Genomic DNA, 16447 nt, shown 5'->3' on the forward strand with positions numbered 1-16447 from the left:
AGAGAGAGAGAGAGAAAGAACGAGAGAGAGAGAAAGAAAGAGGGAGAGGGTGTGGGGGAGGGGGAGGGGGAGGAAGGGAGGAAAATATTCACAGTATTATACAACATAGAACAAAACAGCACAGTACAGGCCCTTCTGCCCTCGATGGTTCCACAGGCAACAATCTGAAGCCCATCTATCCTACATGATTCCATTTTCATCCATATGTTTATCCAATGACCATTTAAATGCCCTTAAAGTTGACAAGTCTACTACTATTGCAGGCAGGGTATTCCACACCCCTACTACTCTGAGTAATGAACTTACCTCTGACATCTCTCCACATATCTATCACCCCTTAATTTAAAGCCCGCATGCTAGCCATCACCATCGAAGAAAAAGGGTCTCACTGTCGACCCTATCTAACCCTCTGATTATCTTGCATTAGTGAACACGTTCTTAGAATCATAGAATCCATACCATGCAGAAAGAGGTTATTCGGCCCAAATCCACAATGATCTTCTGAAGAGCTTCCTAAGCGGATCCAGCATCCTACATTATTTGAGCAATCCCACATTTATCATGGCCTAATGACATAACCTATACATCCCTGGACACAATGGGGCAATTGAGCATGACCAATCCACCTTTGGACTGTGGGAGGAAAATGCTACATCTAGCAGAAACCCATGGGGACACAAGGAGGAAGTGCAAACTCCATCGAGTCACCCAAGGCTGGAATTAAACCCAGCACCCTGATGCTGTGAGGCAGCAGTGTTAACCACCGTGCAGCCTTCTTTGTTTAAATCAAATTAATAGTAGGAAGAAGGGAGTTAACTGATCTTTTCACCTTACCATAACAATAGTCTATCAGTACAGCTTCACAAAGATAAGACAGCTCTTCAGTAACTGCTCATGTGGTTTTCAATTATAATACCATGTTGAAGCTCTGTCATAGTGCTCTGCATTGCTGATATTAGACAGAATCTTCTGTGAGAACGTTCCTGAAATATGCCAGGTAATAATTATAATTTAGAATGGTCGGACATCATAGTCAGTGAAATAGGTCACAGGACAGGCACTTAGTGTAAGATTGAATAAGTTACCTGCCAAATATCCTACCTGATATTCATGTCAAAGAAGTCAATGGAAATGAGTACTATCAGGACATATAATGGGCATCCTCTATGAAGCAACTTGTTTTACAACACTGCACAAAAAAAATTACAATCCAACTATATAAGACAGCTACACTGTTAGCAACTGTGCCACATACATCATGTTCTAAGCTCGATTCTATTCCTAGTTTTGCACACTCCTAGATGTCTCATTTCTTTTTTGATTCTGTAAATTCAAAACTTGGAGAGTTTGCAGCAGGATTGGAACAACTAGAGGGCACAGATTTAAGATGATCACCGATGTAACATTTGTTTCATGTAGATGGTCAATTTATTCTGGTGATTCTAACATCAGAAAGTGCTTCACACAAGAGGATTTCCCCATCATGAGAAGACCACATGAAAATGACATTGGTCATGAAGGCACAGGAAAATAGCTTTCTTCTCTCAGCACTAGGGTAAGCCAAATCCCATGTTGTAAGAGCCAAATCTTACCTTCACGGGATAAAATTCTGTGGATGAAAGAAGCTTAAAATCAACCCCACTTTTAAAACCCCACTCCGACCATCTGTCAAATTCTCCCTTAGATTATTTTCACATTAGCTCCTTTCACTATCTTATTAGTCAGCTTGTCTGACATATACCAAGGCATTTATTGATTTGATTCATTACTGTTACGTGTACCAAGGTACAATGAAAAGTTTTCCTTGTTTTACATGCTTCACAGGCAGATCATACCATGCAAGTGCATCAAGCTAACAGAACAGAGTGCAGGATACTGTGGTACAGCTGCTGAGAAGGTGCAGAGAGAAATCAATATTAACATTAAAGAGGTCCATTCAATAGCGGAGAAGAAGCTGTCATGAATCTGTTCATACATTTTTACAAATTTTTATATCTTCTGTCTGATGGTAGAGGGTAGAAAAGAGAATAATTGGGGTGGGAGGGATCTTTGACCATGCTGGTTGCTTTCCCAATGCAGTGGGTAGTATAGATGAAGTCAGTTAATGGGCGGCTGATTTGCATGATAGGCTGGGCTGAGTTTATGGCTCCCTAGTTTCTTTTGGCCTTGGGAAAAGCAGTTGCCAAACCACATGGTGCATCTATAAAAATTTGTATGTGTCTTTGAGGACACGCTGAATTTCTTTAGCCTCCTCAGTAAATAGAAATATTGCTTGATTGTCATGTTGAAGTGGATGAACCATGACAGATTGTTGGTGCTCGTTGCTCTCAGAAATTTGACACTTTCAACCATCTTGAACTCAACCCCACTGATACAGGCAGGGGTGTGCCCTGCACTCCACATCCCAAAGTCAATTTCCAGCTCCTTCATTTTGCTGATGTTGATGGAGAGAGTGTTATCTTTACACTATGCCATTAAGCACTCAATTCCTTTCTTCTACTCTGTTTTGTTATTGTTTGAGATCAGACCTAAACTGTGTTGTCGTCAGCAAATTTGTAAATGGAAATGCTGTGGAATTTGGACACAGTCACATGTACATAAAGAATTTGGTAGGGGACTAAGTTCACAGACTGTGGGGCATCAGTGTTGAGGAATACTATAGAGGAGTTGTTATTGCCTATCCTTACTGACTGTGACCGGTTGGTCAGGAAGTCGAGGATCTAGTTATGGTGGAGATGAGTTTGTTTGGAATTACGGTGGAGCTGTAGGTATCCTTGTCATCCAGATGTTCCAGGGTACTTAACCTTGTTATTCAGATGTTCCATGGATAGATGTAGGGCCAAGGAGAAGGGTCTGCCAGAGACCTGTTGCTCCAGTAGGCAAGTGCAAGGGATCAAGGCAACCTGGGAAGCTGGAGTTAATATGAGCCATGACCAACCTCTCGAAACACTTTATGGATGTCAGAGCCAACAGATGTTAGTCATTCATATCTTCTGTCCTAACACTCTCCCATTTCAAACCACTTAGCTCTGGACTGTGTGGGCATCTTATGTGCATTTTAATTATACAGAATTTTAGGAACTAATGTGATACAAAATTCCAACAAATGAGTTGTCAAAAGGACAAGCGCCATATCTTGGGCAGGTTAATATGTTTAAGCAAGTAATAACACTGACTGTGTTACTAATTCTAGATTATATCTTCAAACTCCTCCAGGGGAATGGGGTTCCAAACCAGTGCTGGGACCACTGCCAATCACCATACACACTAACAAATTTGGATTTTGGAATTGAAAATGCATTTTCTTAATACATGGTTGACAGTGAATTTGGGGTTTGGAGGCCAGTGGGAGAGGATAGTCAAGACTAAGGACTGCGACACATCAGAGAAGAAAATGAACAAAATTGCAAGAATGAACAAATGGAATTCACACAGATAAATGTGAGGCAATGCATTTGGATAGGAGGAATAGGAAGGTTGTTTGCTACATGGAAAGAGCAAGTCTTGGTGGGAAACAGGAACAAAGGGATCTCAAAGCACAAAATCATCAAACACTAGAGGCTCTCAGGGCATAAATTAAACAATTAGAGCATTGGGTTTTATTTCTAGATAAACAGAATTAAAAGTAGGAAGTTATGCTAAGCCTGCATTGAGCGTTGGTTAGACTTTATTTTGAATACTAAGAACAGTGCTAGCTGGTACATTGTTACAAAACAATTTAGAGACACTGGAGAGGTTTTGGATAAGATTTATAAAAAGCAATACCAAAGAATATGTACAATTACAAATCAGGGAAAGACAGACTTGATGGGTCACTTTTCACTTGAAGAAAGAGCCAAGGGGTGACCCAATTTGGGTCTCTAAAATGCTGAAAAATGTTGCTAGAATGACTAAAGAGAATATACAGCCTTTTCTAAACAAGAGCTAAACTAGATAGTATCAATATAAAGTACTGAACAAGAAATTCAAAAGCATTTTATACCCGAACTGTGGAATGTGGAACACATTACCTCAGGCAGTGACTGGGGAAACTAGATAAGCCAATAAAGGTGAAATAAACAGATGGCTACAAAGGTGGACTCAGATGAGAAATGGAGGGAAGCTTGAAGGACTAAAAAGACATGAGTGCTTATGGGCAAAGTACTGCAGTGGTTTATCATTGCTTTCAGCAGGACGACTAACCAGGAAACTCTGCCAACTCTTATCAGTCACCATTAGGCATACTGGAAGGACTTCAAGGCTGACAGCAAACCAGTGTAGCCAGATTATGGATGTACTTTACATAGCCATCGAGTCTTGACATAAGGCTCAAACGTAAAGCATCTGGTCCAAAGGTAGTTGTATAATGTAAAGGGTTAATGCTGGCAACTGCAGTGAACTCCACCCAATCTGATGATAGCACATTGGCTTGGGTGCACATAAGAGAACACAACTTAGGATCTAATTGAGCACAGACCTACATCCACACATTTCCTCAGTCTCAGTAACTACACTGAACAAACTAATGAAATCAGGTGTCTAATTACTATATTCGAACAAAATGCCTATTAGGTCAAAAGCCTTATAATAATACTCAATAGCGGTTTCCTCTCCACCAATGTAAATTAATTCAGCCCTTAGAGCCAATCAAAAGAAAGAGAAATGGAGGAAGCATGCTCCTACCCACAAATACCACATAGCAATCAGCGATGGGCATCCCTGCTTAATATCACAAGGTACAACAGAGAAAAAATCTAATGGACCCAGGAGAAGAAATTTCCAAAAGATCAGGAGAGGTCATGCCTGACAAATCTATGTGAATGTTTTGAGGAGGTAACAAGCAAATCAGACAAAGGGGAGCCAGTAGACATTATCTAACTAAATAGATGAAAGTTAACAAAGGCAAAAAAGCTCGTGGGAGCTGTTATATAAGATAATGATTCTGAGTACTATTAGGCTCCACTCAGACTGATATCAGACTGGCTTGGATACAGACAAGGCAACATACCTTAAGCTTGCATCAAGTGCAGATCCATATCCACAGGTCTTCTTGTGGACATAGTAACAATGTCTAACAAACTAATATAACATGAACCTGATTGTTATCATGCAATAAACTACAGATAAGAACCCATTCTTGTTAAATTCTACAACACCAGGTTACAGTCCAACAGGTTTAATTGTAAGCACTAGTTTTCGGAGCGCTCCTCCTTCAATAGGTAATTGTGGATGAAGGAGCAGCGCTCCGAAAGCTAGTGCTTCCACTTAAACTTGTTGGACTATAACCTAGTGTTGTGTGATTTTTAACTCTGTACACCCCAGTCCAACACCGGTATCTCCAGATCATTGTTAAGTTCCAACTGTAGTTATTTCTCTACACTTGTAAGTCAATGACAACCTTGGATCTAGCCAGAGAAGAGCATGTTGGTGGCAGCAGTAGTCTTCCCATAGAGCACTGCAGAGATGTTACCACTAAGCCATGAGACATCTTAATTCACTGCTCTATATCCTGCTAATCCTACATAATAAGAATGACAGTTGTATGTGAATCAAATCTGAGGGAAAAAGGGCAGTGTTTCCAAGCAGGTTGAAAGTAGCAGATTAGTTCTATGCGCTGACCTTGGAAAATGACTGATCACATCATCTGGGATGCTGACAGGGAATTGAATCTCACCTTCTGAATAAGAATATTATAAAGTGCAATGGAGAGAAAAACGAGACAGAAAAAAACAAGAAGAAATGCACTACAGACTAAAGCACAGAACTCGAGGGCATAGGTTTAAGGTGAGAGGGAAAAAAATATAAAACAGACCTAAGGGATAACTTCTTCATACAGAGGGTGGTGCATGAGCTGCCAGAGGAAGTGATAGAGGCTAGTTTATTGCAACATTTAAAAGGCACCTGAATGGATATAGGAATAGGAAGGGTATGGAAGGGCCACGTGCTTGCAGGTGGGATTAGATTGGGTTGGGATATCTGGTCAGCATGGACGGGTTGGACCGAAAGATCTATTTCTGTGCTGTACATCTTTATGACTCTATATAGGTGGGAATAAGGAATAAGTGGGTGAACTTGTAGCATGGGCTAGTTTCTGGGATTTTGATGTTGTGGTCATTTCAGAGATATGGATAGAGCAGGGACAGGAATGGTTGTTGCAGGTTTCGGGATTTAGATGTTTCAGTAAGAATAGAGATGATGGTAAAAGAGGTGAGGGTGTGGCATTGTTAGTCAAGGACAGTATTATGGCTGCAGAAAGGACATTTGAGGACTCGTCAATTGAGGTAGTACAAGCTAAGATTAGAAACAGGAAAGGAGAGGTCACCCTGTTGGGAGTTTTCTATAGGCTTCCAAATAGCTCCAGACTTATACACTTAATGCTGAACAAAGAGACCTTGGAGCGCAGGCTCATAACTCCTTGAAAGTGGAGTCGCAGGTAGAAAGAATAGTGAAGAAGGTGTTTAGTATGCTTTCTTTAATTGGTCAGGGTATTGAGTACAGAAGTTGGGATGTCATGTTGCAACTGTTCAGGACATTGGTTAGGCCACTGTTGGAATATTGCATGCAATTCTGGTCTCCTTCCTATCGGAAAGATGTTGTGAAACTTGAAAGGGTTCAGAAAAGATTTACAAGGATGTTGCCAGGTTTGGAGGATTTGAGCTTTTTCCCTGAAGCGTCGGAGGCCGAGGGGTGACCTTATAGAGGTTTAAAAAATTATGAGGGACATGGATAGGGTAAATAGGCAAAGTCTTTTCCCTGGGGGTCAGGTACTCCAAAACTAGAGGGCATAGGTTTAGGGTGAGAGGGGAAAGATATAAAAGAGACCTACAGGGCAACCTTTTCATATGTGTATGCAATGAGCTGCCAGAAGTGGTGGAGGCTGGTACAATTGCAACATTTAAGCATTTAGATGGGTATATGAATAGGAAGGGTTTGGAGAGATATGGATCAGGTACTGCCAGGTGGGACTAGATTGGGTTGGGATATCGGGTCGGCATGGACGAGTTGGACCGAAGGGTCTGTTTCCATGATGTACATCTCTATGACTCTAAGAGGAGTAGAGACAACCCTGGTAACTATAGACCAGTGAGCCATACTTTGGTTGTGGGTAACGTGTTGGAAAAGGATTATAAATCCTATCTCTTATAACATCTAGAAAAGAATAAGTTGATTAGGGATAGTCAACACGGTTTTGTGAAGGGTAGGTCATGCCTCACAAACCTTATTGAGTTCTTTGAGAAGGTGACCAAAAACAGGTGGATCAGGGTAAAGCCATTGATGTGGTGTATATGGATTTCAGTAAGGCATTTGATAAGGTTCCCCACAGTAGGTTATTGCACAAAATACGGAAGCACGGGATTGAGGGTGATTTAGCAGTTTGGATCAGAAATTGGCTAACTGAAAGAAGACAGAGAGTACTGGTTGATGGGAAATGTTCATCCTGGAGTTCAGTTAGTAGTGGTGTATTGCAAAGATCTGTTTTAGGTCCCCTGCTGTTTGTCATTTTTATAAACAACCTAGATGAGGGCATAGAAGGATGGGTTAGTATTTTTGCAGATGACATTACGGTCGGTACAGTTGTGGATAGTGCAGAAGGATGTTGCAGGTTACAGAGGGACATAGATAAGCTACAGAGCTGGGCTGAGAGGTGACAAATGGAATTTAATGCAGAAAAGTGAGAGGTGATTCACTTTGGAAGGAGTAACAGGAATGTAGTGTATGGACTAATGGTAAGATTCTTGGTAATGTAGATGAGCAGTGAGATCTGTGTCCATGTACATAGATCCCTCAAAGTTGCCACCGAGGTTGATAGAGCTATTAAGACGACATACATTGTGTTACCTTTTATTAGGAATGGGATCGAGCTTTGGAACCATGAGGTTATGCTGCAGCTGTACAAAATTCTAATGCGACCACACTTGGAGAATTGCGTGCAGTTCTGGTCACTGCATTTTTGGAAGGATGTGGAAGCTTTGGAAAGGGTTCAGAGGAGATTTACTAGGATCTTGCCTGGTTTGGAAGAAAGGTCTTATGAGCAAAGGCTGAGGGAACTGAGACTGCTTTTGTTGAAGAGAAGGTTGAGAGGTGACTTAATTGAGACAGAAGATAATCAGAGGGTAGATCAGTTGGACAGTGAGAGCCTTTTTCCAAGGATGGTGATGGCTAGTTCAAGGGAGCATAGTGTCAAATTGAGGAGTGATAGATATAGGACAGATGTCAGAGGTAGTTTCTTTACTGAGAGTAGTAAGGGTATGGAATGCACTGCCTGCAACAGTTGTAGACTTGCCAACTTTATGGGCATTCAAATTGTTATTGGATAGGCATATGGACAAGAATGGAATATAGTGTAGGTTAGAAAGGCTTCAGACTGTTGTGCTGCCCTGCAAAACCATAGAGGGAAGGGACTGTACTGCGCTGTAATGTTCAATGTTCTATGTCAGCCCTTAGAAGATGAAATCAATCTCAAATCACTGAGTGATGTTAGTAGAGGTGGTATCACATAATGAAGGTATAAAAGATCTACAAACACGACTCACATGTATCACTTTGGCTCTGGTAATGGAGCTATTTTGCCAAAGTGCTGAATATCCCTATTCATACATTACAGAATATTCAGGCCTACCGTTTTGTTCTCTTTGAACTCCAGCTGCAAGCAGGTCTGGCTCCCCAAAGCTGATGTCATTGAGTCTAGATCCCAAGCATTCAACAGAAAGCAGCTTACACCATTCCTCTGCTTCCAGTTCTGTAGGATAAGAATACATGGAACACATCAGATCATCATACCCTGCCAGTGCTGGTCAGACTGCAAATATAAATATCAAAACCAAGGCAAAGCAATAAAAGACATCTACAACTTGAGGTATTCAGATTTTAGTTCACACATCCTTGGATTCATTTATATAAGTTCTGTTAACCTTTTACTTGAAACAGATATCAGCCAAAATTGTTAATCAAAATGGATATTAGATCAATATAGACAAACTGATAAATTCCTTAATTGTGGCATTATTATTATTTTTGGACATGAGTCACACATATATTTCATTTGTTGCTAACAGCAAGAAAATGGTTTATAAGGACAGGAATTTTGTGTTAGTTAATCTAATGGCCTGGAATTTATGGCCTATTGTGCCAGATGGGTTTTCAGATGGAGAAGAGGCATTTAAACATAACGGGCAGTCAGTCCACTACGTTTCTATTCACATCGCTAACATGTTTCCCCCTAAAATAGCAGACACCTGCCATATTTGTAAAAATAAATCAATTTATGGGATGTGAGCTTTGCTGGGGCAGTGTTTAATGCTCAGTTCTAATTACCGATGAGAAGGTAGTGGTGAGCTGCCTTCTTGAACCACTGTCAACTATGTGCTGTAGGTACACTCACAGTTATGTTTGGAAGGGAAAGGAAATTCCAACATTCTGATGCAGTGACAGTGAAGAAACAGTTATATATTTCCAAGTCAGAGTGGTCAGTGGCTTGGAGGGTAACTTGCAGATAGTGGCATTTCCATGTACCGAGTTGGAAAAGGTCAAGCGTTTGAAAGGTCCTGTCTAAGACTGGTGTTGTACATCTTGTAGATGGTACTCTCTGCTAGCAGTGAGCATTAGTGGTGAAAAAAACAAATCGAATATCTGACATTGCCCACCCGTGGTTGGTATGAGAGAGCCAGGAATTGAAAGGCCATTCTTTTTAAACACAACTGATTAAATACAGGACCATGAAGGGGAATGTATAGTTCAGTTTACGCTATCCCATGTACAGTGGTAACACCTCTTTCCCAAGACCTTAAATCTCCCTGAACTTTGTGGGTTCCTCATTCATTGAATTTTGCCTCATTCCTATATTGTAACCTTTCCAATCTGGACTGCTTGGGAGCAAATAATTTTTTGGATTCCAAAATTTCTGGGTTATAGAAGTGGGTCAAAATGCCCACACAGAAGTATGTGAACTGGAAAATACTGTGGATATATATAATTACTTGACGCACAACACAGTGCTATACTTAACTAAATACTGTGCCTTTCCCACTTCTACTCCCAAACTAACAAACCATAACAAACAGAGTTGCTTCGGTCTGCTCATCAAATTTCCAGACAATCAGGGTTTCTAAGCAATAGATTTTCAGACTGAAGTGGTTACGGTGAATTTCCTGAAGATGATATCTGAGACTGTCATACCCAAGCATTTTGCAGAGACATAAATAGTCCTCAGTTCCATTTTGGGCATTAGTGGGGTGGGTAATTGAGGGGAGGCAAATGCGGTCTACAGCCATTGATAATCCATACTCCTCAAACTGACCGCTGAAATGCCAGCAGGGAGCCATTTAAATTGTAAAATCGCCACAAAAAGTTCACCCTTAGCAAACTGATAACACTGTCACAGGCAGATTGTGATTCCAGTTGAAACAATTAAGTTAGACTGACTCTTAAAAATAAAAGATGATCATTTTATATAAACAGGGATATTTATGAACTTTAGAATTCTGTACAATGTTACGAGATTTCATTTTTTAAAAACCGCAGATATGTCATATCACATCACAATAAATAACAGCATGAGAGTACAGTGTTAAATTGGTTGGGAAGTATGCACTAGTGACAGAGGTTTTACCATGGATAATACACCCACTAATTTTAATTCATCTGCCAGCACTGTTCTGCCTTCATCAATCCTCTTTGTTACTTCTTCAAAAATCTCAATCAAGTTTGTGAGACATCATTTCCCATGCATAAAACCATGTTAACTATCCCTAACCAGTCCTTACCTTTCCAAATACGTGTACATCCTGTCCCTCAGGATTCCCTCCAACAACTTGCCCACCAGCAACATCAGGCTCATTGATCTATAGTTCCCTGGCTTTTCATTACCACCTTTCTTAAACAGTGGCACCACGTTTGCCAACCTCCAGTCTTATATCCCTCCAAGTCCTTCCTGTTCATAGACCCATCCAAATGCCTCTCAAATGTTGCAATTGTACCAGCCTCCACCACATCCTCTGGCAGCTCATTCCATACACATACCACCCTCTGCATGAAAAAGTTGCCCCTTAGGACTCTTTAATATCTTTCCCCTCACCCTAAACCTATGCCCTCTAGTTCTGGTCTCCCCAACACCAGGGAAAAGTTTTTGTCTATTTATCCTATCCATGCCCCTCATAATTTTATAAACCTCGATAAGTTCACCCCTCCGCCTCCGATGCTCCAGGGAAAACAGCCCTAGCATATTCAACCTCTCGCTCTAACTCAAATCCTTCAGCCCGGGTAACATCCTTGTAAATCTTTTCGGAACCTTTCAAGTTTCACAACAGCTTTCCAATAGGAAAGAGACCAGAATTGCACACAATATTCCAACAGTGGTCTAACCAATGTCCTGTACAGCCGCAACATGACCTCCCAACTCCTGTACTCAATACTCTGACTAATAAAGGAAAGCATACCAAACACCTTCTTCAGTATCCAACTAACTGCAACGTTACCTTCAAGGAGCTATGAACCTGCACTCCAAGGTCTCTGTTCAGCAACATTCCCTAGGACCTTACCATTAAGTGTATAAGTCCTCCTAAGATTTGCTTTCCCAAAATGGAGCATCTTGCATTTATCTAAATTAAACTCCATCTGCCACTTCTCGGCCCATTGGTCCATCTGATCAAGATCCTGTTGTAATCTGAGGCAACCTTCTTCGCTGTCCACTACACCTCCAATTTTGGTGTCATCAGCAAACTTACAAACTGTACCCCTTATGCTCACATCCAAATCATTTATATAAATGACGAAAAGTAGTGGACCCAGCACTGATCCTTGTGGCACTCCACTGGTCACAGGCCTCCAGTCTGAAAAACAATCCTCCACCCTCTGTCTTCTACTTTCGAGCCAGTTCTATATCCAAATGGCTAGTTCTCCCTGTATTCTGTGAGATCTAACCTTGCTCAACAGTCTACCATGGGGAACCTTGTCAAACGCCTTACTGAAGTCCATACAGATCACATCTACTGCTCTGCCTTCATCAATCCTCTTTGTTACTTCTTAAAAATCTCAATCAAGTTTGTGAGACATCATTTCCCACACATAAAACCATGTTAACTATCCCTAACCAGTCCTTACCTTTCCAAATACATGTACATCCTGTCACTCAGGATTGTCTGCAACAACCTGCCCACCGTCGAAGTCAGGCTCACCGGTCTATAGTTCCCTGGCTTGTCTTTACCGCCCTTCTTAAACAGTGGCACCACGTTTGCCAACCTCCAGTCTTCCAGCACCTCACCCGTGACTATCGATGATACAAATATCTCAGCAGGAGGCCCAGCAATCACTTCTCTAGCTTCCCACAGAGTTCTAGGGTACAACTGATCAGGTCCTGGGATTTATCCACTTTTATGTGTTTCAAGACATCCAGCACTTCTTCCTCTGTAATACAGACAATTTTTAAGATGTCACCATCTATTTCCCTACATTCTATATCTTCCATAGTAAATACTGATGCAAAATACTCGTTTAGTATCTGCCCTATCTCCTGCAACTCCATACAAAGGCCGCCTTGCTAATCTTTGGGGGACCATATTCTCTCCCTAGTTACCCTTTTGTCCTTAATGTATTTGTAAAACTCCTTTGGATTCTCCTTAATTCTATTTGCCAAAGCTATCTGATGTCCCCTTTTTGCCCTCCTGATTTCTCTTTTAAGTATACACCTACTGCCTTCTAAGGATTCACTTGATCTATCCTGTCTGTACCTGACATATGCTTCCTTCTTTTTCTTAACCAAACCGTCAATTTCTCTAGTTATCCAGCATTCCCTATACCTACCAGCCTTCCCTTTCACCTTGACAGGAATATACTTTCTCTGGACTCTCGTTATCTCATTTCTGAAGGCTTCTCATTTTCCAGCCGTCCCTTTACCTGTGAACAACTGTGCCCAATCAGCTTTTTAAAGCTTTGCCTAATACCGTCAGAATTGGCCTTCCTCCAATTTAGAACTTCAACCTTTAGATCTGGTCTATCCTTTTCCATCTTATTTGAAAATTAATAAAATTATGGTCACTGGCTCCAAAGTGCTCCCCCACTGACACCTCAGTCACCTGCCCTGCCTCATTTCTCAAGAGTAGGTCAAGTTTTGCACCTTCTCTAGTAGGTACATCCACATACTGAATCAGAAATTTTTCTTGTACACACTCAACAAATTCCTCTCCACCTAAACCCTTGACACTATGGCAGCCCCAGTCAATGTTTGGAAAATTAAAATCCCCTACCAAAACTACCTTATTATTCTTACAGATAACTGAGATATCCTTACAAATTTGTTTTTCAATTCCCCACTGACTAGTAAGGGGTCTATACTACAATCCCAATAAGGTGATCATCCCTTTCTTATTTCTCAATTCCACCCAAATAACTTCCCTGGATGTATTTCTGAGAATATCCTCCCTCAGCACAGCTGTAATGCTATCCCTCATCAAAAACACCACTCCTCCTGCTCTCTTGCCTCCCTTTCTATCCTTCCTGTAGCATTTGTATACTGGAACATTAAGCTGCCAGTCCTGCCCATCCCTGAGCCACATTTCTGTAATTGCTATGATATCCCAGTCCCATGTCCCTCTGCCTTCCCCGTTAGGCCTCTTGCATTGAAATAAATGCATGGGGGCAATTAAATAAATCACTGGAAATGGAGGTTCCAAAAACATTTGCATCAACAATGATGGGGGAATCCCAGTAAGTCAGTACTAAAGATAAGGCTAAAGCATTTGCAATAACCTTCAGACAGAATTATCACATGGGTAATCCATCTTGGCCTCTCTGGAGACTCCAGTATCAGACATGATAGACTTCAGCTGACTGATGGTGATGTAAATAAGTAGCTGAATGTATTGGATACCGCAAAGATTATGGACACTGTCATCATTCCAGTGGCATTACTGATGAATTGTGCTCCAGAACAAGCAACATCCCTAACTAACCTACAACACTGCATTACCCTGATGGTGTGGAAAATTGTTTGTGTGCATCCTGGACATAAGAAGTGAGGCAAATCTAATCTAGAAAATGATTTTTCCAACAGTCTACTCTTGATCATTGGTAAAGTGAAGGAAATGTCATGAACAGTGCTATGAATTGGCATTTGCTTAACAATAATATGGATACAAACATTGAACTCCTGGGGTGAGGTGACAGCGACAGACAAGAATGGGACTGTAAAGAGCCAATGATAATTGAGGTAAAATTCTCTGCTGGTTGAAATTATAGTTAGCAAAATAGGAAAATGGATCGGATTGTTGGAGGTCAGTAATCTCAGCTTCAGGATACCACTGCAGGAGTTCCAGCTGCTAGTGTCCCTGGCAAGATCATCCTCAGCTGTTCTATCAATAGCCTGCCCTACATCAAAAGGTCAGATGTTTGAGATGTTTACTGACAATTGCACAACGTTCAGCACCATTCATGACTCCTCAGATTCAGAAGCAATCCATGTCCAAATACAACAAGACCCGGACAATATCCAGGCTCGGGCTGATAACTGACAAATAATATGTATATGGGCTGGACAATGACCACCTTCAATAACAGTGAGTCTAACCACTGCACCTTGATATTCAATGTCAATACCATCTCTGACTCCCTCATTATCAACATTGTTGGGGTTTCCATTGACCTGGAACTGAACTGGTCTGGCCGTATGTATGGTGGCCACAACAGAATTTCAGAGGCAAGGAAGCCTGCAGCAATGAACTCACTGCCTAACTTTTGTGAACCTATAATGCATATATAAAGCAGTATAAACATTTTAAGATATAGGAACAGTAGCTGTTCATCCCCTCAAGGCTGCTCTGCCATTCAATAAGATCATAATTGATCTGACATTCCACTTATTCACTTTTCTGTATTTCCCCATAACTCCAGCTGATCAAGAACTTAAATATACAGAAGGAATCTACCTCCACAGCTCTCTGTGGCAAAAAAAAAATCAAAAGACCCTTCAAAGCTCTGAGAAGAAATTCCTCCTCATTTCTCAGCTTAAACTCACACAACTTTATTCTGAGAACTGTGTGTTCTGGTCCTAGACTTTCCCATGAAGGGAAACATCATCTCAGCATTTACCCTATCAAGTCCCTTAAGGACTGTATGTTTCAATGAGATCACCTCTTGCTCTTGCACACTGCGGTGAGTTCCAACCTGTTCAATCTTTGTTCTTAAGACAATCCCTCCATATCAGGGGTCATCTTTGTGAACATTCACTGAACTGCCTTCAATGAAATAATATATTTCCTTGAGTTAAGGGGTCCAAAACAGCACTCACACTATTCCAGATGTGCTCTCACCTGCACCTTGTACAGTTGCAATAAGACATCCCCAATCTTTTACTCTAATATCCTTGAAATGAGAGCCAACATTGCATTAGCCTTCCTGATTACCTGCTGTACCTGTGTGCAAGTGTTCTGTGTTTTGTGCACAAGCACACTCCCCCCGCCCCAAGTCCTTGCGCTACAGCTTTCTTCAGTTTATCTATTTAAATAATACTGTTCATTTGTCCTCCTTTCTAAAATGCACAACTTAAAATTTCCCACATGATATTCCATTTGTAAACTTTTTGCCCACTTACTTAACCTATCAGGCTCCTTCTATAAACTCTTTGTATCACTCTCATAACCTGCCTTTCCACCTATTTTTGTGTCATCTGCAGATTGGCTACAGTACATCTTCTTCCTTCCATCAAGTCATTCATATATCTTGTAAACAGCTGCAGTCCCAGCACTGGTACCTGTACAACCATACTGGTAGGTTACCAACCTGAAAAAAGAGCCTCAGGAAACTCACCGTTTCCTGCCCATTATTCAATTTTGTATCTATGCCAATATACTACCTCTAACAACATGGCCTCCTATCTTCGGACTTAAACTGTTGTGTGGCCCTTGTTGAAGCTTTGGAGTTTTTGGACCTTTGGGAAGTCCAAATACAACATTCTACCAATTCCCCTCTATCCACTCTAGTTGAGTCTTCCACAAAAAACTGTAAATTAGTTAGTTAGATTTCTCTTTCATGAAACCATGCTGACTGTTTGATTAGATAATAAATTTTTCAAATATTCTGCTGTTACTTCTTTAATAATTGATTCCAATACTTTTTCAACAATGTATGTTAGGTTATTTGGCCTATAGTTACATTCCTTTTGCTTCTCTCCCTTTTGGAATAAAGATAACAAATTAACAGTTTTCCAATCCTCTAGTTCTTCGCTAGAATCCATGGATTTTGGAAAATTACAACCAATGCACTTACTATCTGTGTAGCTACCACTTCTAGTTTCCATCAGGGCCAGGAGACTCACTTGCCTTTGACCCCATTATCTAATACTACTTCTCTCCTAATGGTTCTTAATTCCTCCCTTGTATTCTTTAGCGTTCATGGGATGTTAAGTATCTTCCTCTGTAAAGACTGATGCAAAAAAGTCTGTTTAACTATTCTACCATTTCCTTCTTCCCCATAACCA

At 40.9% G+C, this 16447-nt stretch overlaps 1 protein-coding gene across 1 annotated transcript in view; it reads right to left on the reverse strand.

The window, feature by feature from the left end:
• dok6 (docking protein 6) overlaps window positions 1-16447 on the reverse strand; it is a 442724-nt gene that overhangs the window by 116714 nt on the left and 309563 nt on the right. The window contains exon 4 of the mRNA XM_072570675.1: window positions 8600-8719. Coding sequence (XP_072426776.1) covers window positions 8600-8719 — 120 coding nt within the window. The remainder of the gene's footprint in view (window positions 1-8599; window positions 8720-16447) is intronic.

This window comes from Chiloscyllium punctatum, chromosome 5, assembly GCF_047496795.1.
Source record: "Chiloscyllium punctatum isolate Juve2018m chromosome 5, sChiPun1.3, whole genome shotgun sequence".
Taxonomy (NCBI): Eukaryota; Metazoa; Chordata; class Chondrichthyes; order Orectolobiformes; family Hemiscylliidae; genus Chiloscyllium; species Chiloscyllium punctatum.